Raw genomic sequence first — 22,963 nt, 5'->3', positions numbered from 1 at the left:
ACGCGCGTCCTCGCCTCGGGCCGCTGGGCTCGGGCGCGCTGCTTTGCCGCACGCGCCGAGCCTCTGCAGCCGGGAGGCGGTGTCCGCACGTGCGGCGGCTGCGGGCTCACCTGCGCGGCCCGCGCCCGGCCCCGCCCTCCGCCCCGCCCCGGCGCATATCATTGGCCGCTGCTCCGAGGGGAGGAGCAAGGGCGGCCTAGGGCCTCATTAACAATGCGGTCTCCAGGCTCAGCTTGGTAGTCCGGGACCCGGAGCAGAGCCGGGGCTGCGGGCCGCACAGTGAGGAGGGCGGGCGGCGCCGCGGGAAGCGATGGGGGCGCGCGCTCTGTCCCTCAGCCCATCTGGTATCCCCGCTTGGCTGCTGTAGGGAGCGGCGGTGGAGAAGAGAGACTCGTCACAGACCACCCCCCCGGGGGAAACCTTCTAGGGTTGGCCCCCCGCCGTCGTGCCTCGTGGACTCCCTGGGCGTGGAAGAGGAGCGAATCCAGAGCGGAGCTCGGAACATGGGGACAGCGGCTGCAGGCGGCGGCTGCGGGGGTTGCCGGTGGCTCCCGTGGCTAGGACTCTGTTTCTGGGCGGTGGGGGCCGCGGCTGCACGAGGTAAGCACTGGGTAGACGGCGGTGCGATAGGGAGCGGGCGGTGGAGGAGCTAGACTCGCACCTTCTACATGAGCTTCCCAAGTTGTGCTCGCTTCTCTCCGCGCGCTGAGCTCGACTCGGTGGGAACCGGGTAAAAGAGCTCCAGGGGACCACTGCCTTCCAACCCAAGTTTGTTATCTGCAGCAATCCTACAGGTTGCTCTGACCCGGGCCCCTACCCTTAAGTGTCAGCACTTGCTGGGTTTTCCTCCCTTCCACCCTTCCACCCCGACCTCCCAATTGCTGCAGACTGAATAACTCGTCTTCACTTGATCCTCTTGATCCTCTCTCGCTTCTCCACTTTCCTTCTTGGGCGAGCCGGTCCCTGGTGGGCGCCCACGGTGATGTTTGGGAGTACATAGGTAAAGAGGAAGACGAGTGGGCTCCGGTAGAGACTGCGCCTTTTCCCCTTTCAAGGAAAGCATCCAAGCTTGGTCACTTCGCTCTGCGCCAAGCCCCTTGGGCGACCCTAGACCTGGCTCTAAACCAGCGCTGGCTTTGCTTCACAGAGACCACATGGGTGTAGGAGCTCTTGCGGGGAGCAGTGTGTACCCCGGGGTTTAACTGTGCCTGCAGTGCCCAGCCGATTAAGCAGTTGGCTAGAGGCTGCACTCAGGGCGATTCCACTCTCCACCCGGTGCTTACTCCAGCTAGGAAGCAAGGACCCTAACGAGCAGCTGGGAAATCTCTGCTTCTAATAAGCTCAGAACCTCCCCCCCCCCCTTTTTTTTTGGTCTGGATCCGCTGCCCTCCAGCAGAGCATCAACTTAAAGATAAACCCCACGGACCTGTTTTGAAGCTGATCACAGGCAGTTTCAGACAGCCCCAGTGGCGTGGCTACCTTTGAGATAAGCCAGAAGCTTCTCATTACCTGCACCCCCCCTTTTTTTTAACCTTTCTTTTTTGCTGCGTGACATCCAGCAGGCTTAGAATATGTAATTGCATTAAATGATTTACCTAACGCTTGTCTAGCAAGAGGTGGAACCGAGCTAACCACCTCACCCTCTGTTCTGTCCCCTGAACATATTCCTGATAGCTGCGAGGCCTTTGGAAGGGTTGACAAGGATCCCAAGAACTGGTATAATCTCATTTTTATAGACGCTAACCGGTGTTACGTGTAGTGTTAGTGCCTGGAAAGGGGCATTAAAAGGGTGGATAGAGGTTTTCAGCTGTGTGATCCTATTCCGTGCCTATTTGCATCTCATTTCCTGAACTTTTTTTTAATGGAGCAGGCTTTATATTTAAAAAATGGGTAAGGCTTTAAAAATGAGCTTCTGTGATTCCCACGTACTGTTAACAGTAAGGTATGCTTCCTTCTCTTGTTGGAAAAGCACGGGCTTCAGCCATTTAATTTACTACGGAGAACTGGAGACTGCCTAGCTGCTAAGTCAACTCTGAGTGGTTTTTTTTTTTTTTTTTTTTAAATACTATGGGGGTTGGGGGGAGTGCCTTTCCCCCTCTCTCCTACATGAGGATTGAAATGTCTGAGTTTCTACTTAATAGTCACAGCATGGGATAACTGTTGGTGACTGACTTTAGGTACTGACCCTTGGAATTCGGTTTGCGGAGTTGTCTTTTAAGTCAGCACAAAACAAGAGGTGGGGACATGCCAGCAGCCTCTTGGATGGAGTTTTGCTGGCTGTGAAACCAAGGCTAGCACCTCTTGTCTGCAAGCTGTTCTGTAAAGGTCTCCTGGAAAACATACCGTACACTCTGCAGGCTTATTTACAACAAATGTCTTGCACAGATCATAGAGCTGCTCAAGACACATGGAGCGGTAGATCTGAGTAATGCTTCTCTTGTCGTGTTTCCATTCACCTTTAGCGGCTTCTGGAGATGCTTCAAGAAATGAGCATTAAACAGGCTACCAAAACAGTGAATCCTCTTGCACCTGGCTTTGGACAGGTGGGCACAGTAGACGTTTTCAAACCAAAGATGTTTTCTGTATTGAGTTCGGTCATTTCAGCAAGGTATGGTGCATTAAAACCAAGATGCTGTGGGCTTGTGCAGCATCCTTCCTTAGTCGTCTCACTGTACTGTGTATGGCTGCTTGGGTCTATAGGTAATTTCTGTATTTTCAGTTAAACAGTTTATATTCCTGAAGACTTTTTCCTTTTCTGGTGCTGGGGGCCTGATCCTAGTGCCTGGTATATGCTGGGCAAGTACTCTCTCATTGGCACATAACTGTAGCCCATTAAAGGTTTCTTTTGTGGATTTGATCCAAAATACTATAATTAGTCAACAGGATGTGTATATGCACACACACACACACATAAATATGAATGATGATAGTATATAGTGGTGTAGTATTGTGAGATCATCATTGTCCTTACAGTATTTACTACATATCCATTTCCATGACTGTGGTACCATATTCTTTCCCTTTAATGGTGCTTTGCTTCCATGCCTAATATAAAAGCACCTGAAAAGCTGAGGGTAATTTTGGATGACCGATTTCAAATACGCTCAGTGAAGAATACACTTGGGACTAGTGCTGAAGGAAGTCACCCCAACACAGGTATCATTCTTTTTCTGCCTTCCTAAGCAACGCTTATGCCTTCAGAGAACAAGTTTTATCCCTGTAGGTAAAGTAATGAGGATCAAACTCCGCTACCAGAATTAATGTAGGGTTTGACACTTTACAGCTTAGACAAAGGATGTTTAATGTGACTTGTGACCTGCCAAGTGCTAATTGAATCCACATTATGTCATACTGATTTTGCTTTATTGTTAGGAGAGAGTGATAGTGACGCACTAGATATTGTGCAGGAGAGATCATGCCTTTAAGCAGACTAGAGGACGACATATGCCTCTGATAGCTAGAGGGATACACCAGTAGCACACATTTAAGTTATAGGCACCGAGGACCATATGACTTGCACATGCTCACATACACTTTTCTCCATGCCTCATACCTGTTGGCATTTTCCTACTGTTCGTTGAGAATGTCCTCTTTTTCTGTCTCTCCGTGTTGTGTTCCTGTGTTTTAATAATGTAACCTACTCATAAGACTGAAAGTAGAGACCCTCCCGTCTAGACTTCCTACCAGGCCTTTTCTGATTCAAAGGTTGCGCTCTTGGCTTGAGCAGCCTTGTGGCTCCTTCTCTTAAGAGGAGATTAGTTGCCTTGACTTGTCTAGAGAAAGTACTGAAAACGCCTGAGTTCTCCTTGGACTTCCTCACTTTGGGAGGGACCCATGTATGAGTCTCATTCTTCAGGTAGTGCCCTGAAGTCTCAGGAAGCCCAACACATCCACAGCGTTCTGCCTGGGGACTCTCAGGATTGACAGGGCAAGTCAGGTGGATCTCGACCAGTCCCAGAATATAGTGCCCATGGTAAGACATTGCCAACATGGAGTTTTATGAAGAAATTGGTTTCTTGGTAGATAGCAGCTGTTTGATATCCTTGTCTGCTGTTATTTTGTTTTGTTTTTAAGCATTTTGAGTATAGACTCAAGCCACATGTATGAAATTGAATCCAAGAATTCAACCCTTTAAGGAAGTAGTAGTAGTGGTGTTGGGTGTTCTGTTAACAAAGAGGCTCAAGTGTGTGTTGTCTTGGTAAATTATACCTTTGTCATGCATCCTGATGATCTTTACCCTGGGCAATGGCTCCTGAGTGACACTGTCCCTATCATCCCCCTTCTGCCTATTTTGATGCTGTCATAACCTAACCCTAAAATGGAAGAAAGATGGAAACGCCTCCTGTCCGCCCTAAGCCGCTTAGGCGATGTGAAAGCCACGTGCTCACTCTTCACTTTGTGTGTGTAGGAGAGTGTCCATGCACACAGAGATCAGAGGGTGATATAGCGTTCTCTGGTCACTCTGTCTTATTGTTTTGAATTTTGTAATTACATTGTTTTATACACACACACACACATACACACACACATACACACACATGAAAGAGAGAGAGAGAGAGAGAGAGAGAGAGAGAGAGAGAGAGAGAGAGAGAGAGGGAGGGGAGGGGTAGTAGAGAGTTTGGGGCGGATATTAGGCCAAGGTGCCCATGAGAAGGTCAGAGGTCAGAGGAAACCCTGCAGGGTTGTTCTCTCCTTTCCACCCTGTGGGATCCAGGGACTGAGCTCAGGTCGTCAGCCTTGGTGACAAGCAGCTTTTCCAGCTGAGCCATCTTGCTGGCCCACTCATCTCTCACTAAACCTGGAGCTCATTAATTGGCAAGGATGGCTCTGCACAAGTGTCAGCTATGCCCTGTCTCTGTATCCCTCGTGCTGCGCTACAGGCTCTCCCACTTTTGGAAACCCAGTTTTAAGTGGATGTTGGCGATCTGCACTCAGTGAGCCATCTCTGCCTCTTCCTTCCTTCCTTTTTTCCTTCCTTCCTTTTTTCTTTCTTTCTTATATTATTGGTTTGAGAAGAGTAATTTCCACTTTATATTCTGGCTGTTCTTTAAAAGAAGGCATTTTTATATTTTGTGAGTTAATTTTGGTATTACTCAGTGAGTACCATTAATTGTTCTGAATATGGTATTTATATCAGTTCATTTATTCCTTGCAACAACCCAGTGTGGTGAGGGTTCTTATTTGTAAGCTAGGAAGAGAGGAGCATAGGGGCTTAAATGGAAGCTCAAGACCATGGAGGAAGCTGGGCGTGGTGGCGCACGCCTTAATCCCAACACTCCGGAGGCAGAGTCAGGAGGATTGTTGTGAGTTCAAGGCCAGCCTGGTTTACAAAGCAAGTCTAGAACAGCCAAGGCTACACAGAGAAACCCTGTCTCAGGGAGAGGAGGGGAAAAAAAAAAAAGACCATGGAGGAGTTAGGGTCTTTGAAAAAAAATTTTTTTTGACAGAGTTTTCCTGTGTCCTAGACTTGCTTTGTAGACCAGCCTGGCCTCAAACTCACAGTGATCCGCCTGTCTTTAGAATTAAAGGTGTGTACTGGGATTAAAGATGTGTGCCACCATGCCCAGCTAGGATATGCTAGATCTTAAACCTAGTCTGTCTGACTTAGGAGCTCACAATGTACAGTGTAGATAAGCTATGCTGGAAATAAAAGTGGTCCCTTGCATTCTGTTTCCCAACGTCCTAAAATGATATTTTCATAACTATCAGGAATTATAGAGGAATTTGAAGTAGCTTAAATATATCTGTGAATACATTCAGTTAAATCTAAGAGATTTATGTTGTATGAAAACAACATCCTTACAGCATTCAGCTTAGTATACTTTGGGATTGGAGTCACACTTAAAATGCTGAATACCACTTTCTAATATGATAGCTTGCTTTTTTTTTCCCCTCTCCCAGTCTTGTCAACAGAAAATATTACTCTGATTGAATATGCCATCCATGGAATGGCAGATCCCAAACGACTATTTGTTGCATGTCTTGTATTTTTAGCCTTGTTTGCTGGGAAAATGTGGAGCATGAGATTTGAGAATAGATTGTTAACACGAGAGGCTGCTGTTTTCTGCTGTTTTGGGTACTCCTGCTGCTGCTGCTTCTGCAAGGCAGATGGCTGGATTCATTTATAGAAAATAGATATTCGTTCTATTTTGCATTTCCACTTTGAAGGGAACTTTTAATTGTTTGTGCCACATTGCATCGTGTGGTCGTATTGTGTGCACACACTCGACGCACGTAGATAATTTTCCGAATTAGTCGGTTGTTAATGGATTCCCTTTGGGTGGATCCATTCGAACTGTGCTGCTAGCTCTGTTTTGGTTTGAGAATTCGTTTTAGAAGTCGGCATGTCTGTGGTGCTCTGGGTACCAAGGCTTTTCCACTAGAACCCAGAAATGGAAATATTTGGATTGTGTTTATGGGGCTGATGTGGACACCTGCAAGCAGGTTGAGTGTCTCATCTGAGACATAGTTGGCAACATTTAGATTTTGGACTTTTAATTATATATAAATAAGATACATTGGGCAGGGACTCAAGTCTAACCAGAGTTCATTTATGCTTCACAGACAGCCTATTCAGTGGCCTGTAGGTAACTTTATTCATCATTTTTCAGTGTAGTTGGGCCTTCACTAGACCCAAGTTTGTACTCAAGGTTGAACGTTTTCAGCTGTGGCACAAGGTAGGTGATCCTAAACTTCTGCTCTTGGAGTTTTGTAGATTTGTATTTTGGGGAATACAGATGATGAATTTGTGTTCTGTCTCTTAGATTATATCTTACCTCTACAGAGCACAAAATATTTCCTAATATTGACTCTAGCAGGAGATTACGTCAAGGCCTATATTATCATTTAATGCTTTTTGTGATTCAGCTATGTGTATTATGTGTTTGTGGGCCGGGGGCTGGGGAGTGGTTGTGCATGCAACACTGTGTGTGTGTAGACCATAGAACAAGATTGTGGCCATTTCTCTTCTTGCTCCTTTATGTGGGATAGAACTCAGGTCACCAGGTATACAGTTATCCCTTGAGCAGTCTTTTAGGCCCAAGGTCTGTTTTTTTATGTCAAGCTTCTGTCAGGGCTTCATGAATAAGGACGCCAAAAGGCTAAAATCTTTCTTTCAAAAGAGGGTCAGTGATGTATTTTTGTTAGTGCACATGCAGTCATCCCTGGTGTCTGGAGCCAAACAAGCCAAGGTTCCTTATTAAAAACTGGTGTTGCAGTCATGTGTGATCTATGCATGTCTTCCTGTATACATGATCTGTAGGTTTCCTGTAATTCCTAAACCAATGCAAACACTATGTGGCTACTTAGAGTACTGTTGTAAAAGTTGGGTTTCCAGAGCTGGTTAGGCAACAATAAAAAACCAATCTGTTCTTGCTCAGTACAAAATAGTATATTTTCTAATGTGTTGATGGGCAATTTGTTGAACAACTGATACAGAACAGATGGATACGGAGGACCAACTGTATTGATTTTACGGCCCCAAATTCTGTTTTATAAACTGCAAATGAGTCTTTATCTCTTAGAAGAACCCTCTGTAGAGTAGCCTCGTGACTTCAACAGTATATCATAAGGATAGGAGGGACCAAGTAGGAAACTATCACAGTGACGTGTGGGAATTAAGGATGGACTTTTTAGATACTGTGTTTTCACCTGGACCATATGCTGTGCTTTCTCCGCCATGGAAGTCGGGAAAAGTGACAGCCAGTCTCAGAGAGTCCACAAGGTAGACGGGCATGACAAACAGGAGGACCCAGAAACCAAACTGAAGAAATGTTGACCAACTCAAGTGCCCAAGCAACATGAGGACAGACATATCCCTGCAACATCCTTCACAGATTTTGGGAACACACTAAAAGATGTGTTAATTGGCTAAGTATTGGGTACAATTTACCTCTAAGTAAGTTTGTGGTGGCATCTTGGAGTTGCTGGGAGGTCTCTGGTGGCTTCTGCTAGGCTGGTACTTACAGGTAGTTATCCTCTTTATTTAAATTTAATTCAGTAAGTCTACTGGGAAAGGAGGAGGGCGTATTGACATGGCTTATGAAAACTACAGGGTGATGCTTGGAACTCACAAATCAGTGCTTTTCAAATGGCATCCAAACAGCAGTAAATTCCTCTTTTTAAAAATGCACATTCTGATTTGGTAATCTAGGGAGGGGCCCAGGAGTCTGTAGTTCCAGAAAGCTCCTAGATGGTCTTGTTCCCAGGCCATAGTTGATGGGCCTTGTACATGCTGAATTGCTCTCCTCTTCAAGCCAGTATGAAGTAGGTTTCAATACAAGACAGAAAAATAGTCTAGTAGGAGGGTAGAGAGACACAGAAGTCAGTGATTATCAGACAGACATACAGCTACTTATAAACCAATAGACATTCATGGCTACTCTGCTATGCCTTGGATTTCATTTTGAATTAATTAGAGGTCTTATGTCTGAATCTCATTAATTTCTTGTAACAAAGAGGAAATTGACTTTCCCAGAATTTGATCAGTTTTCCCAGTGTCAGGTTTTGTTAAGAAGCTTTTCTAGCCCTCTTCAGCACTCCTTCAATTTATTGTATTCTCTTGACTTAATTTCTCTACACTTCAGAGTGATCTGGAATTTGGGGGTAATTAGAGAAGAAAGTGATAGAAGAAAAACATTTTTTAAAAAAATGCAGCCGTGTCCACCTGGGTTACTGATGTGCTCTGGAGTCAGGTTACTATAGTTACACATGATGCGGGACCAAGGGCTTGGGCACACCTCCCTCTGCTCCTGGCTGTTACTGCTCACTGTTACTTTCTGTCACCTGGCAGTTGATGGTCCTCTAGCACAGTAGCCTTTTTCACTGTAACCTTCCTCTGCTAAGGTACAAATAACAGTAGGGTAAAATTTCTGAACTCTACTCAGCATTATGGAGGAAAAAAGCCCTTAGAAAACTTTACTCGCAGAATATAAATGAAATGGCTATAAGAGCCTTTAAGGTATTTATCCCCACAATAGATTGTAAAGTCTGAATTCTTAGACTTCCAGGAAGACAACTAAATGTAATGCGTGCCATCATGAATGTCTTCTTTAAATGATATAATTCATTTATATGGGATTTGAAAATCTTAATTTGATTGACAGGTAGTCGCGGTCCCCATTCATGGGGGAGGTGGTATTTCAGTGTATGTACCCATCAAATCAAGGCAATTAGCCTTTTCATCTTTTTTGATTTCTTTGTACTTTGATACCTTCAAGTTTCTATCCTCTGGTTCTTCAACAAATATATAAATGGTTGTTATGATGTGTAGTCACTCACTGTGATTAGAACTCTACAGCTTCTTCCTCCTGTGCTCTGCCTTACAGAAAATTTCATAGTGGGAACATTTGCATGTTCTCCTGGACCTTTATATTGAACAGATGGCACCACACGGCCACCACCACCACCTCAGTCACATGCTGATTGCCAGCAGTAGCATGAGAGTTTGGGTCTTGAATTGGTGTTAGAGCTTTTTCAACTACATTAACATGTAATTCTATTTTATTACCAAGTAGGTTTATTGAACTAAGGTTGGATGATGGAGTCCTTCTGCTCATATAGTTGATACGCATACGTGTGTGCGTGAGTGTGTGTGTGTGTGTGTGTGTGTGTGTGTGTGTGTGTGTGTGGTGAATATGGAGAGGGAATGAAAGTTAAGTGAATGGAAATTATTTCAAATGCCTACCCTTGGTCTGTGGTGTTAGGTTCCTTGTGGTTTTAAGCAGAAATGGCTTTCTTGAGGGAAGAGGAGAAGTAGGGAATATGCTGAGAGATCGGGGGTGGGTACAGAAGTGACTGTGTTAAAAGTAGCACACTGAAATGTGCCGTAATTGGGTAAAATCATTTTAGGAGTTTGCTTAAATTTAATAAAAATTAGGTCTTGGGATATGGAGCACCTGTGCGGTGCTTGATCCCAAAACTCTCAGTTCCATTTCCTGCACACATGCATGCCCATGAGCATGCTTGCATGTGCATGCACATGCTTAAACATACACACACATGCATTCATGCACTTACATACACAAACACAAGCACACACATATACAGAATATTCAGAATTGAAGTAAGTTCATTAATTTGTGTAGTTTTTCCAAATACCTTGTCTTTATTATTAATTTTTAGTTATGCCCCTCCCATGTTTTGTCATCTAATTAGGTCAAAGTCTTCTAACTAGTATTTTAAAGAAATTTACTGGCACAATGTAATTAGGCTTCCAGTAACATTTTCTATAAATATCTTTAATAAATATTTAACCTTTCTTGAGGAAGATGAGGAAGAAGATATGTTTCCAAGATAAATTTCAATTCTGAAGTTTTGCATTGCAAGCCTTTTGGAGGGAGCCCCAAACAACACCTATAAAGTACATGTGTTTGTTGTTTGAATAGCAGACCTGAGAGCTCCCATCAGAAGGCAAACAGTTTTCCGTAGCTTCCTTCTGGACTTCTCCAAAGTTATTTCCCTTAAAAAAAAAAAAAAGTAATCAGGAGGTTCACAGATTTGGCTGGTGTGAGGTGTGTGGGTGGAATGGAAGTGCTTGGGGTTTGCTTTAAAGAAACATGTTGACTTAAAGATTTGTCTTAATTTTTTTTTTTTTTAACTTCGGAGCAAAAAATAAATCCACATGATGTTTTCTGAAGTCTAGCCATTAGCTCGAGATGCCAGTGTGAGAAGACAGCTCCCCTGTGTCACATGTGCCAGAGGGGACAGCTGTGCGGCTAGTTATCAGTAACTATCAAGGTCATATGTGCTACAAGATATGGACATGTGTGTGTGTATTGTACATCAACGGGCTGTCATATATGGTCATTATTCCACGTGTGTATCATCAAGGTCTTATGCCATTAGGTTCCATGGCATTAATATCACTTAAGCTTGAGATGAAGTCACAGTTTTGACTTGAAGGTCATTGTCTGCACGATGGTGCTGTCACCCTTACCTCTAGCCCTCATCTCCAGCTCTCTCCTTGGCTACTTACTGTTTCCAAAGCCTAAGCTTTCCTCTTGTCCTAACATGGCAGACCAGGAGGTCAGGACTATAGGTACCTATTACAATTTGGAAACAAAATAGTCTTTCAGAAGGCTCGTGTGCTTAATGTTTGATTTCTAACTGTGTCCTCAGAGGTGGCGCTTTGGAAGAGGATCATGAGGGCTTTGACCTAATAAATGAACTAATCAGTTGTTGTACTCAAGATTGATAGACTCAGGGCAAGAAAGTTGAAAGTGTGTGAGGTGAGCTCTGATTGGAGGATGTGTGTTTCTTGGGTGTGCTTTTGAATGATATACTATATATTACATATAACTGTATATTTTAGCATATAATTTATTACATATTATTAATATACTGCATATTATAACATTTATTATATTATTCTATAAATAGATTATATGTATGTAAATATATATATAAAATCTGCTAGTATTATATGGCCTGTCTTTCATACTTTCTTGTCATTGTGGTGTTTTTGCCTCCCTATGGTCTGTAACAGTGGAGATAGTTGTCCACAGGCAGAAAAACCTCTGAGACTATGAACTGAAATGTTTTACTTGATCTTAGCCAGAAGACTGAGAAAGAAAGCAAACTCAGTCTTTTCTTCTCTATGTTGTATTTGTCAGGCATCTTGTCATAACAAAAAGTGACTAACTGCTGTTGCATGCATCATCTTTCATTCTGGTTCTTTTTATTTCTGAAGTGAGGAGGATTGTCTCACTTATCTAAAGTTCTTTCCTGCTCTCCCATTACATGATGTCACCTTTTGTTTCCAGGACCACTTATTCGCCGTGATGTGATCATTTCGTAAGGCATTTCTTGACATCTTAAGTATATATCAAAACTTTCAATGAATTACTCTGGGAGTGAAATTTGTGAGACAAGTTAATGGGCTTAGGGGATGCTGCTGTGCATCTTGGGCTTAGGCATTGCTCAGGCGTGTACCAGCGATTAAAGAAATGTATGCTCTGATTTCTTTTAAGTTGGTATTTGTTAGTGCATGTGTCTACAGGTTGAAGATCACTGATAACAAAAGACAGAATCGGAACTATTATGAAGTCCAAAGCATTGATTTCTTGTATTAGGGATGTTCAGCCATGAAGGTTTTTGCAGATATCCCCAAATATGAACAGCTCTGGTGTCAAACTCTTTGGATAACAGGCGCTTGATGACTGTGGATTGATCAGAGGCGACCCCCTGGGAAACCACGTAAAGAGGTAAGGTCCTTCACTAAAGCACTCGGCTGCTCTATGGAGTGTGTGAGTTGCCTCCTGCTAGGTTGATTTTTTTTTCTTTTAGAAGAAATCAGATATATGGAGTTTTATATTAATTTTCTATAATCGAAATCTCAAATTAATTTACAAAGCATCGACTAAGAGGTCGAAGGCTCTGCTACTCAGTTTTCCAGACCATCCGAAATCAATGGAGAGGACCAGAGTGCACATGAAACACCTTTTCTCAATGTGTGAAACAGCTTTGTTTCCTGGAAGGTTTAAAGTGTACAGATGACCTTTTAGTTCATGTTTTACTTTGCTGAGTGCAGAGCCTCCAGCCTCCTGCGTGGTAGACACGTGCTCTCTGCCCCCGAGTCCATCCAGCCCTGAGGTAGCCTTCACTTAAGAATTGATACGCACTAATTCGATCCCTTGATCACTATGTGTCTGTGTCTTCTCATGCCATTTTCAAAAAAGTCACAGAACTTTCATGTGGAATGTATCTCTGTCGGGCAAAGCCTGCGTGTATAAAGAAAAAGCAGGGCCCTGGGAGAGAAAGTGTCCCGGATTGTCTGGCTTTGTGCACACCTTCCCTGCCCAGGAACCCAGACACTCATTTTTGTACTGTCCTTGCCTCCTTTCTTTTCAGACCCAAATAAGGAAAGTAATCAATAAAAGCACAAAAGAATTCAAAGGAATGACACCAGAAGACTAAAGACTATTGATTATTCTCCCTCTTGTCAAAGGATGTTTTCCTTTTATTTAATGTTTATATTTTTCTGAAATTCAAAATCAGCTATCATCTCTTCTTTGTTCTGATCACTGAATGCTGGCGCCAGGATTTGAAGGACTGGGGTCAACACAGTGTTAGGATAGCTGATCCTATTAACGAGTTTGCTTGACAGACTCTTTTGGGTTTGGAAGAAATTTAGAGCTCATCTTAAGCTCTGTATCCTTGCGAATACATTTGCTGGATATGAAGCCAGGAATGGAGTCTGAATATCTCCTGCACATAATTATTTTGAAAAGGATCGATTCATAGGAAAGAGAACAGACCCACCTCATTTCCACTAATTTATGTGACATTAGTGTTGCGACGTGGAACAGCTAATCTTATAGTTTACCCAAAGGAAATGCTTTTCCAGAAGCTTTTGCTACCAGCCCCTGATTCTTACTGACTCTTAATTGTTCCTTGTTAAAGTCTGGGTTTTCATCTGCGGGGTGGTCAGACTCCTCTGTCTGTTAGAATGGGCTGCAGAGCCATTCTGTTAGGTGTCGGGGTTCAGTGGGTGTTTATGTTGCTCACTTGAGAGGACACTAGGTGGTGCTTGTCTTGTATGGCTTGCTTTGTGCACCCTTGAAGAGAGCTTGTGATGCTTGCAGTGACATGCTAATGATGCCTTAAAAAGCCACAGACCAGCCTCCAAAGGGAGTGGCTGGGCATCATATTAATTGCTTTAGTTGACCTATTTCTTCTCCTGTCGTCATTACTGTCTTGATTTTCATGTTGAATGCTGCATCTCAGATGGGCACAGTAACTTGCTAAGTGCCGCCATACATTGGGCTGGCACTTGTGAACTCTGGAGCCTCTGTCAGGATGATTATTCATGTGGATGCCACCTTGCTGAGGAGGTGTAAGACCCAGTGGGTGTCGAAAACTTCCGATTCGTGGAGATTAGGTGTCAGAATATTCAGCCCAGCTATATTTAGCACTTATCAGTGGAGGATCCTGCTTCTGGAAATGGTGGGCAGCTTTTAACGCAACAAATCCCTTTTAGCATCCAAAAGCAATGGCTTTCAAACTTCCAGAGGAGCAAACATGTACAGTGGTGCCACCCAGGGTTAGGTTAAAGCATCACAGACAAATGCTTGGGGTGTGTATGTGTGTGTGTGTGTGTGTGTGTGTGTGTGTGTGTGTGTGTGCTCGCGTGCGCGCGCTCGCACTTATGCTGTTCAGTTTTGTTCCATAAGCTAAAAACTGAGCTGTTTGCAGCATAGTTAGCATCGGTTTCATGAAATATACTAGACCGAAAGCTGAATGGTTTACTATAATATTGCCTAATAGAAAATATACGTGAGTGATCTTAAATTCTGAAGAGAAAACAATTTGACTCTGATGTTAACAGTCAGCTGATTACCCAGCCTGGGACTCAGCAATATACTCAGCAATTCAGCGGGGGCAAGAGCATTCCCTAGTAAAGTATTTAGCAGATTCTTGATTTGGAAGCCTAATATGGAAAGCCACTGACTTAATGTATATAAATGTAGAAACTCAGTATGGGTAAATGTAGACATGTATCAACTCTGGGTTGGAAAGAAAGCCAGGGAGACTATGACAGGATGCAGGTGACTGCTCCTCATCACCATCCACCCGCTCCATTAGCTATGATTTTTCTCTGCATTTCAGATGACTTGGATGAATGCAGCTGATTATTTACATCGGAAAGGGGGACCTTGGTCTTTCTTGTTAGGTTGGAAGAAGTCGGTATTTGCGAGAGAAATTATATGTCTGGAGGCAAGAGCATAGGATTGGGGGTAGACTGTAGTGCAGGGCCCACTAATGGAGATTCTCCCCGACTCCAACCCCGCAAACTCTAGTGCTCAGCTAAAGACACTTGGCCCATGCACCACATTTCTGCTCTTACAATGGACTGCCTGAATTATTCAACTTAGAAAGAGGAGCCGTTTTGACTTTCAGTTTTAGACATTGCAGTGTACGATGGGTGGTGCCTATGGCTAGGCAGCTCATCCCGACAGAATCAGAACCATTCATCTTACAATCTTACAGAGAACAGAGAAAGATGAAGGCGCCATAGTTCCCTCCTGAGGGCCAGCTACAGTGGCCTAAGGGCCTCCCATAAGGCTCCATAGCTTAAAGGTTCCGGGACCTCCCAATAGCGCCACCATGGGGACAGAGACATTAACATACACCCAGGATTTAGACCACAGCAGTATGTAAATGCTAAGCAATCATAATTAGGTGTGGGTGAATATTTGTGCTAGTGTAATCGTCCAAGGGCTATAGTTAGCATGTGGGATCTATAAAACAGTTTGCTGCCATCTGAATGAATACGGATTTTAAGCGTGTCTGTGAAGTTAACACTGCTCTTAAAATTGGACCATAATCAGTATCTGTCATTGGTTCTTTAGCACATCCCTCTTGTTCTTGGTGGTGTCAGACTTGCTTGCTCTTATCAAGTTTTCACAAGCAGGCATATACACTTGATTCTGTCTACCTTTAAGATGTCCTTATGCTGTATTACACACGATGGTCGCCGTATTTTCCACCAATTAGCTTTTTCATCCAAGATTATGTCTCGTCTGTGTTCCTGTATGTAATGTAGCTGGTTTGCTTCTCTTGAGTACAGTGTTCGGCTAAGTGCCAGGAGCACTTATGATGCTAACATGGTGCATGTTTAATTGGTTCCTCCATATCTGAAAGTAGGTTGTTTGGACTTAGGGCACAGTTAGGATAATTTTCGCATACATTGTCTCATCATTTTTATCTGTGTATGCACTTAGTTTTCTTCTCCATGTTTGCTGATGAAGTTAAATATTTTCCCTTGTATTTATTCGCTATGTGTATATCCAGTGCAAAATACACACTTTGCTCACTTTTTGTTTGTGTCTTATTCAGAGGAGTTTTAAGTGCATTTTTTTTTTTTTTTTTTTTTTTTTTTTTTTTTTTTTGTGGATATAAAGATGCTTCTGCGTAGTGATGGGGAAACCTAGGATAAAACCATCATGAGCTGAAAGCACCACAAGTTGGAAGCTCAATGAATGCTCTTAGGCTTCCACACCACCAAACCTTAGTACCAGTATGTTGGGAGTCATAGTCACTCTCTTGATGACATGCGAGACTGGCATCATGAGACAACACTGTACCATGCGTCACAGCCCACTGGAAGATCCACATCCCAAGTGACAGCTGTTATCGAACATGCCATTTTATACAGTGAAGTGGAAACATCCTATTTGGGGATGCCTGTGAGCATCTTCTTAGTGTGTTATATGAGATTGCATTTTTTTTTTCTCCCAGCTTGTTTTAGATGTTTTCTGATAAAATTTTGAAATTTTTTTTGAGGCAGACTCACTCTTACTTTGTCAATTTAGGCTGGCAGGTTACTGACCATGTAGGCCTGGTTGGCCCCCAACTCACGCTCCTCCATCAGCCTCTCAGGTGCTGGATAAAACAAAATTATCTGAAAAAAAAAAAAAAAGAAAAAAATTATCTGTTGTCTTCTCATGGACTAGAGTTTTCATTGTAACTCATGTTATGACTCATTTCAAGTTTGGCTGTTTCATGTGCTTGGGAAATTATTTCAAAAGTACATTAATGACACTCACCTATGACTTTTCCCTATCGCCTTACGTTTTGGTCACTCCTTTTTGTGCTTTTCCCTGTGATTGCAATGCCACGTTTGTAGTTTATGAAGGCGTCATATGTGCATGAGCAGCTAGTATGGCTGTCCATGCTCCTCAGTCACTTCTTTTGGTTTCATTACTCTCCCCCTCCATGTGCCCTCTGCAGGTGGACTTCCTGCCATGCCTCCTGACTGTCTCAGGTCTGCTTTGTCTTAAGCAGTGCGTGCTTTGTTCTGTCCCCTTCAGCTTTGTGCTGCTGTTGCTTAGGCATCTCTCTTTGTTTTTTTTTTTTTTTCCTTCTCATTATACTGCAAAATATTGAGAGTGGCCATTGTGCTTTGTTTACTCTTGATCCCTTCAAGAACAATATAGAATAATGTATCTTCTGCCTGGAGAGCGTCTCATTAATCACTGAAATTAAACTGAAATGATTCTGAAGTTACGCAGCTGATCATATAGGGCCACCTGTGTTTGCTATAGTTTATAGGTTTTTACATGTAATGTTCAAGTGACACATCTTGGTAGAAACCTGCCTTGCTCCCTTCATCCCCGCCCCGCTGTCCCCTTGAGCTTACTCCAGAAAACGCCTTTAGCTCTCCATTTGACGAGCCAGTGCCTGAACTATTAGACCTCTGCCCAGAAGTGTGGTGCACTACGAAGAAGATACTGAAAAACAAATGAAGAGACACACAGGCAATGGGACCAAATCCTTTGTGTCTTTTAACCAAGGATGAGGTTCATTTGACATCTCAGTGACTGTCATTGTACAATCATAGCAGAGTGTGCACCTCTGTGCCCTGACTTCCTCCACAGGGCTGTTACCATGGGACACTGCCTTTCCAGCAGTAGATTTTATTTATTTTATTTATTTTTTTAAACACATTTTTATTGAAAAATAAAATAATTCATATTACATCTCATTTTCTATCCCATCCCATACATCCTCCCATTCCTCCCTCCCTCCACTTTCACCCCATTCCCCTTCCCTATGAGTGTGACCGAGGGGGACCTCCTCCCCCTGAATATGGTGCTAGGGTATCAAGTCTCTTCTTGGTAGTCTGTTATCCTTCCTCCGAGTGCCATTGGGCCTCCCCACCAAAGGGACATGGCCAAATATGGGGCATCAGAGATCCTGTGAAAGTCAGTCCCCAGTCTCCACTTAACTGTGGAGAATGTTCTGTCCCTTGGTTAGATCTGGGTAGGGGTTTGATGATGGCTGCACGTTTTGTCCTTGGTTGGTGCCTTTGATCAAGCAGAACCCCTGGGCTCAGATCCACCCATCATAATGCTCCTCTTGTAGGTTTCTAGGACCCTCTGGATCCACCTACTTCCCTATCCCCTATATTTTTCTCACCTAGAGTCTCAATAGGATGTTCTCACCTCTATCCCACTTTCCTGGTAGGTGCAGATTTTGATGGGACCTGCCCCTTGGGCTAGTGTCCAGTTATAAGTGAGTATATACCATTTGAGTCTCTCTGCTTCTGGGTTAGCTCACTCATTATGATCATTTCTAGCTCAATCCATTTGTCCACAAATTTCGGGAATTCCTTGTTTTCAATAGCTGAGTAGTATTCCATAGTGTAAATGTACCACAGTTTCTTTATCCATTCTTCTACTGAGGGACACTTAGGCTGTTTCCATGTTCTGGCTATTATGAATAAGCCCAGCAGTGGATTTTAAATTCTATGTACCTGATACATCTCCTTACCTAGACATCGCTGCTGCACCAGGCTGGCCCAGTCCAAGGTTCTTTGATGTAAGTCAGGTTTCCAAGATATTCTAAATGCAAAACCCATACTAGCAAAGAACCAAAAACTCTTAAGTGAGCTTGTAAATCTGATCAGCCACCACACTGCTTCAGTGTGTGTTCGTTTGGGTAAAATGATGGCACTGTCTTTCCCTAATAAAACAAACCTGTGGGAGAAACACACTTGAAAAATTAGCTCTTGTCACCGTAGTCTAATTTAGCTAAAGGATTTGAGAGATGTATTCAGAGGCCCTAGTTAGAGCAGCTTTGCAGAATAAAAAGGACACGCAGGGATTGCAGTTGAGCTTGCATGGTTGGGAATTCTGGGCTTGGAATGTCCAGAGCTGAGCCCGTGAAACAGCCTGGATTGCAGCAGGGTGTACTCGTCTGTCCCATGTGCTCCTGACTTTCCTCACACCTCCAGTTGCTTCGCTCTGAATTACAAAATCCTGAACGCTTATTCTAAGAAGTTTGAAAATAAAAGAAAGTAATTGAATAGATGGCCCCAGGGGGCTTTCCAAAGGCAGCCTCCCCGGGGACTCTCCCAGGCTCAGACCACACCCTTCACACAGCCTCTCTTCAAATGCTAGACTGCTAGTCTGCTGTTCTTCACCCCTGGGAAGAAAAGCAACCAGTTACCTCAGTGCAGAAGCAAGTACTTGGGTCTAAGGTTCTTGTTGGTACAGAATGTTCACTTATTTGTAACAAGAGCTTACAATCCTGAACATTTTGCACATCAGAGCTGTGGGTGTGAAAGTACAGCACACCTGTTTGCAGCACTTGCTCTGAGCCAGTGGCCATGCCTGCTGTAGTGCTGCCCCAAGGTCACAGTAACAAGTTCGGGAATTTAAATTTTACCAGTTTTTCATTCCTGATGTGCTTCGTGTAATATTTTTTTGTCTCAGCATCACAATGAGTTCGAAATTCAGCAGTAGGAATGCTTCTGAGTCTTGTAAACATAGGTGGATTAGCAAGTGTGTGTGTAGAAAATTTAGTTTTCTCACGTGCGAGAAAGTTGGCTCCAATGTGGTGACACATAGTCTTGGATTAGTTATGACATCATACATACTTAACTTCTATTATGCATCACCTACCTTTCCTTGGAGTGAGATGGAAATAAATAATTAGCAAATTTTATAGGCAAATTTAATTAAGCTTAGACCTACTAGGTCTTTGCCAAGTCCCCTTCTACATTTAAAAAATTGATTTATTAATAAAGTGAATTTGAAGTGATTAAGACATAGAAAATAAAATCTGGAAACCATATTTTTCCTTGGCAAGCTATGACTTAATCTAATGAAAAACTGGCTCCATCCAAGTCTCTACCTCTGAGTTGAAGGCTTCTATAATTTTATGAGCAAAGTTTGTTTTTCCATTTTTAATTTTATATATTGCTTGTATACATGTATATATACACACATACATACCAAATGATTGAAGCTTTATAGCTACTCCTCTGTGCTAGAAATTGGATATGGTTTCATTTCCTTTTAAAGTACCTATATGGCATAGGGTTTCTTTTGAAGATTTATTTGTTGTTTGGAACATTTTAATAAATTAATGAAATAAGCTAATAGAGGGATGAACAGCTTCCAGCTACACTGACTGTGTGTTAATGAGTTCATATTGTGATTATCTGCCATAAGCTTCTCACTGTGCTAGACTTTATATATACATTTGCTACTTAGCTATATAATATAAATGCAATGTTTTATAAAAAAGGAAATTAAAATTAACAATACTAATATTTGGTGCAATGTTTTTGACCCATAACTTGACTGGAGATATACCCATGGGAGTGTCTTTGAGAATTGAGGTTGGGGTGGGGGAGACCCACTTTTAATAGTGTGAAGCCGTCCCTGAGGCCCAGATATGAAAATTGAAAAGACAGCAGTGTATGTGTTTCTTTCTTGAACAAGAGTACACACTGTGAGTCATTGCTACTGTCTTCCCTGATGCTCTAGCATCTGGGCCTTTTAACGCAGACTCAGCAGCAACAACTCTACAGAGCTCTTACAGGCTTTCAGCTCTGGCATAGCCTTCTTGCCCAGTGTTCCTTGTTCATCATGATGCCAACCAGCAGCATCATGCTCCTGATGCCACATTTATGAACCACTCCCACTATCATGTTTTCCTTAGTATTAGGAGCTGACCCCTCAAACTATGATCCAGAGTAAACCGTTCCTCCCTTACGTTGTTTCACTGAGGTCTTTTGTTACGGTGGGAAGTAACACATTGCAGAAAACTGGTACCAGAGGTGGCATGGTGTTGTGAGTTTCTGTACATGCAATTCTTCTGCCTTCTAACTGGTTTGTGGTAGGAATGTTGAAGGGTAGGGATTATAGGCTAGAGGAATCCATCGTGCTATCAACATAGCTTATGGGGCCATGCTGGTGTGGGTTTGGAGGATTAGAGTGCCAATAGAAACGTGGAGAGGCAAGGCAATGTGCATAGTACGTGAGAAGACATCCAGGGCTCCTTGGTAATTGGTCTAGTGGTCACTTGTCTTTCTGGTAAAGAATTTGGCTTTCTATGTTTTGAAAGTTTGAGCGAGGCCAAATTCAAATGTAGTTGACTGGTTTGTTTGACGGAGGGAAGTTCAAGATGGCATTACATTCATACTGTGGGATAGCCATGGCTGACAGTATTTACCCAGATTACAATTAGAGGGAATTCAGAGGTAATGTAAAATGGAGTTGTTTGGTAAGGAAAAGGGTTAGAACCAGTTAAAGTTGTGCACAGGGTGTTACAGATAAAGTGGCTGTCATTTTACTGAGATGGGTGCCATTAAAGGGGAACCCCAGACTTTGTACTTGGACAATAGGAAAGATCCATTGAGAGCATGACTCCTCCATGGAAAACTCCAGGGCATAAGAATAAAAATTTATTTGAAAGATGGATACTTCCAGGTACCCTGCTTGAAAAAATGCCTGGGAGGCACAGAAAGGCCATTGCATCTGGGGCCAAGGTAGGTAGCAAGCCCACATGGCAGTCTGGCAGCAGAATTGTCAATATGCATTGTTTTGATTCTGAAGCCACACACAGTATAGGATCCTGGCATCCCAGAAGCCTGTACCTAGGTAGATAACAGAAATTTGTTGCGGCCAGGCAACCCGAAGCAAGTTTAGACTTCCTACGTGGTGCCCATAACTATACGTGAAGCCCAAGTTTTAGTAGAGACCCCAGGCTACTGGTGATGCCAGGTACATGGGACATACACCAACAAAAGCTAAAAGCGCTGCGTGGAGATGACTGAAGTGAGAATCCACAATTGCTGCAGTTTACAGAGTTGGAAGGATGGTGCTACCTAAGCCCTTGGGAGCACAGATGTTGGACATGGAGCTGGGTTTTGTTGGCTTGGTCTGACTGTTACTTGCCGTACCCCAATACCTGTGTTACAGAATAGGAATGTTACTCTGCCATCATGTGCTGCTGGATTGCGAGTATAGCTTGGTTTTGGTGTTACATGGATTTAACCCTAAGACATTTCCTTGAGTCCCATAGGAGTCATTGGAAATGGGACGTTTGAACAGTGTTGAACTGGAAGAGTACAAGGGCTCCTGAAGTCAGACTGGGTACAGTTTTTATTATGAAATGTTTATCAACTTTTGGTGGCCAGGAGTGGAATGCTACATGTGAACTGGGGAAGTTTGGTTCCCAGCTGGTTGATGTCTTTTGGGAGGTGGTAGACCTTTTACAAAGTAGAGTCTTAAGGAAGTAGCCCAATGGGGGGTGGCCTTGAGGATAATAGCTCTGGCTTGCCTCTCATCTGGAGTATGTTTCCTTTATGATCAAGATGTAAGGACACAGAGCTGGAGAGGTGGCTTAGTGCTTAAGAGCCCATATGGCTCTTGAATAAGACCGGAATTCAGTTCCCAGCACCCATGTTAAGTGGATCATAATTTCTTGTAACTTCAGCTCCAAGGTATCCGATGCCCTCATCTTGATTTCATGAGAATTTACATTTATGTACACATTTGAAAATAATAAAAATCTTTAAAAATATAAAAGGACATGAAGAATCCCAGCCATATGCTTCTGATACTGTGGAGCTGCTTGATGCCATCCATGCCTTCCAAGCCATGATGGACCATAGTCCCTCAAACTGTAAGCCAAGTAAATCATCTTTTAAATAGTTTTATCTATCTGTCTGTCTATCTGTATCTATCTATCATCTATAATCTATCTACTATGTGTCTATCATCTACTACTACTGTCTGTCTATCTATCTATCTATCTATCTATCTATCATCCACCCATCCATCCATCCATCAATCTATCTATTGGCCAAGCATATTTGGGCATAGCAACTTGGAAAGGAATTAATAAAATAGGGATTTGAACCCAGGGCCCTTTAATTCCATCACATGTATTTGTCCTTAGTATCCTGTCAGTCCTAACTTTAAAATGAAGATATGGGCTCCTTGACTTATTGGCTGTAGTAATCCTTGTGCATCCAGCTATTGTTCATTTTCCAATGTAGCTTCCTTCAGCCTTATTTTAATCACTTGATGAGGACAGGTATTCCCTGAGCAAATGTGAGTTGGAACCCATCCTTTTCATTCTTTTTGTTTTTCTATTATCTCTAATATGGCCACTATGAAGTCTATTATAACCTCTGTTTTCCCATTTGGTGTCCCAGAATCACAGA

The 22,963-nt window shown here is 43.0% G+C and overlaps 1 protein-coding gene across 6 annotated transcripts in view; it reads left to right on the top strand.

The window, feature by feature from the left end:
- Positions 1-227: 227 nt before the first annotated feature.
- Unc5d (unc-5 netrin receptor D) overlaps positions 228-22,963 on the top strand; it is a 540,796-nt gene continuing 518,060 nt past the window's right edge. For all 6 annotated transcript variants that reach the window (XM_051169515.1, XM_051169516.1, XM_051169514.1 and 3 more), the window contains exon 1: positions 228-600. In XM_051169515.1, coding sequence (XP_051025472.1) covers positions 504-600 — 97 coding nt within the window. In that variant the 5' untranslated portion in view covers positions 228-503. The remainder of the gene's footprint in view (positions 601-22,963) is intronic.

The sequence above is a fragment of the Acomys russatus genome, chromosome 27 (assembly GCF_903995435.1).
Source record: "Acomys russatus chromosome 27, mAcoRus1.1, whole genome shotgun sequence".
Taxonomy (NCBI): Eukaryota; Metazoa; Chordata; class Mammalia; order Rodentia; family Muridae; genus Acomys; species Acomys russatus.
This window is presented reverse-complemented; position numbering and strand designations above follow the sequence as displayed.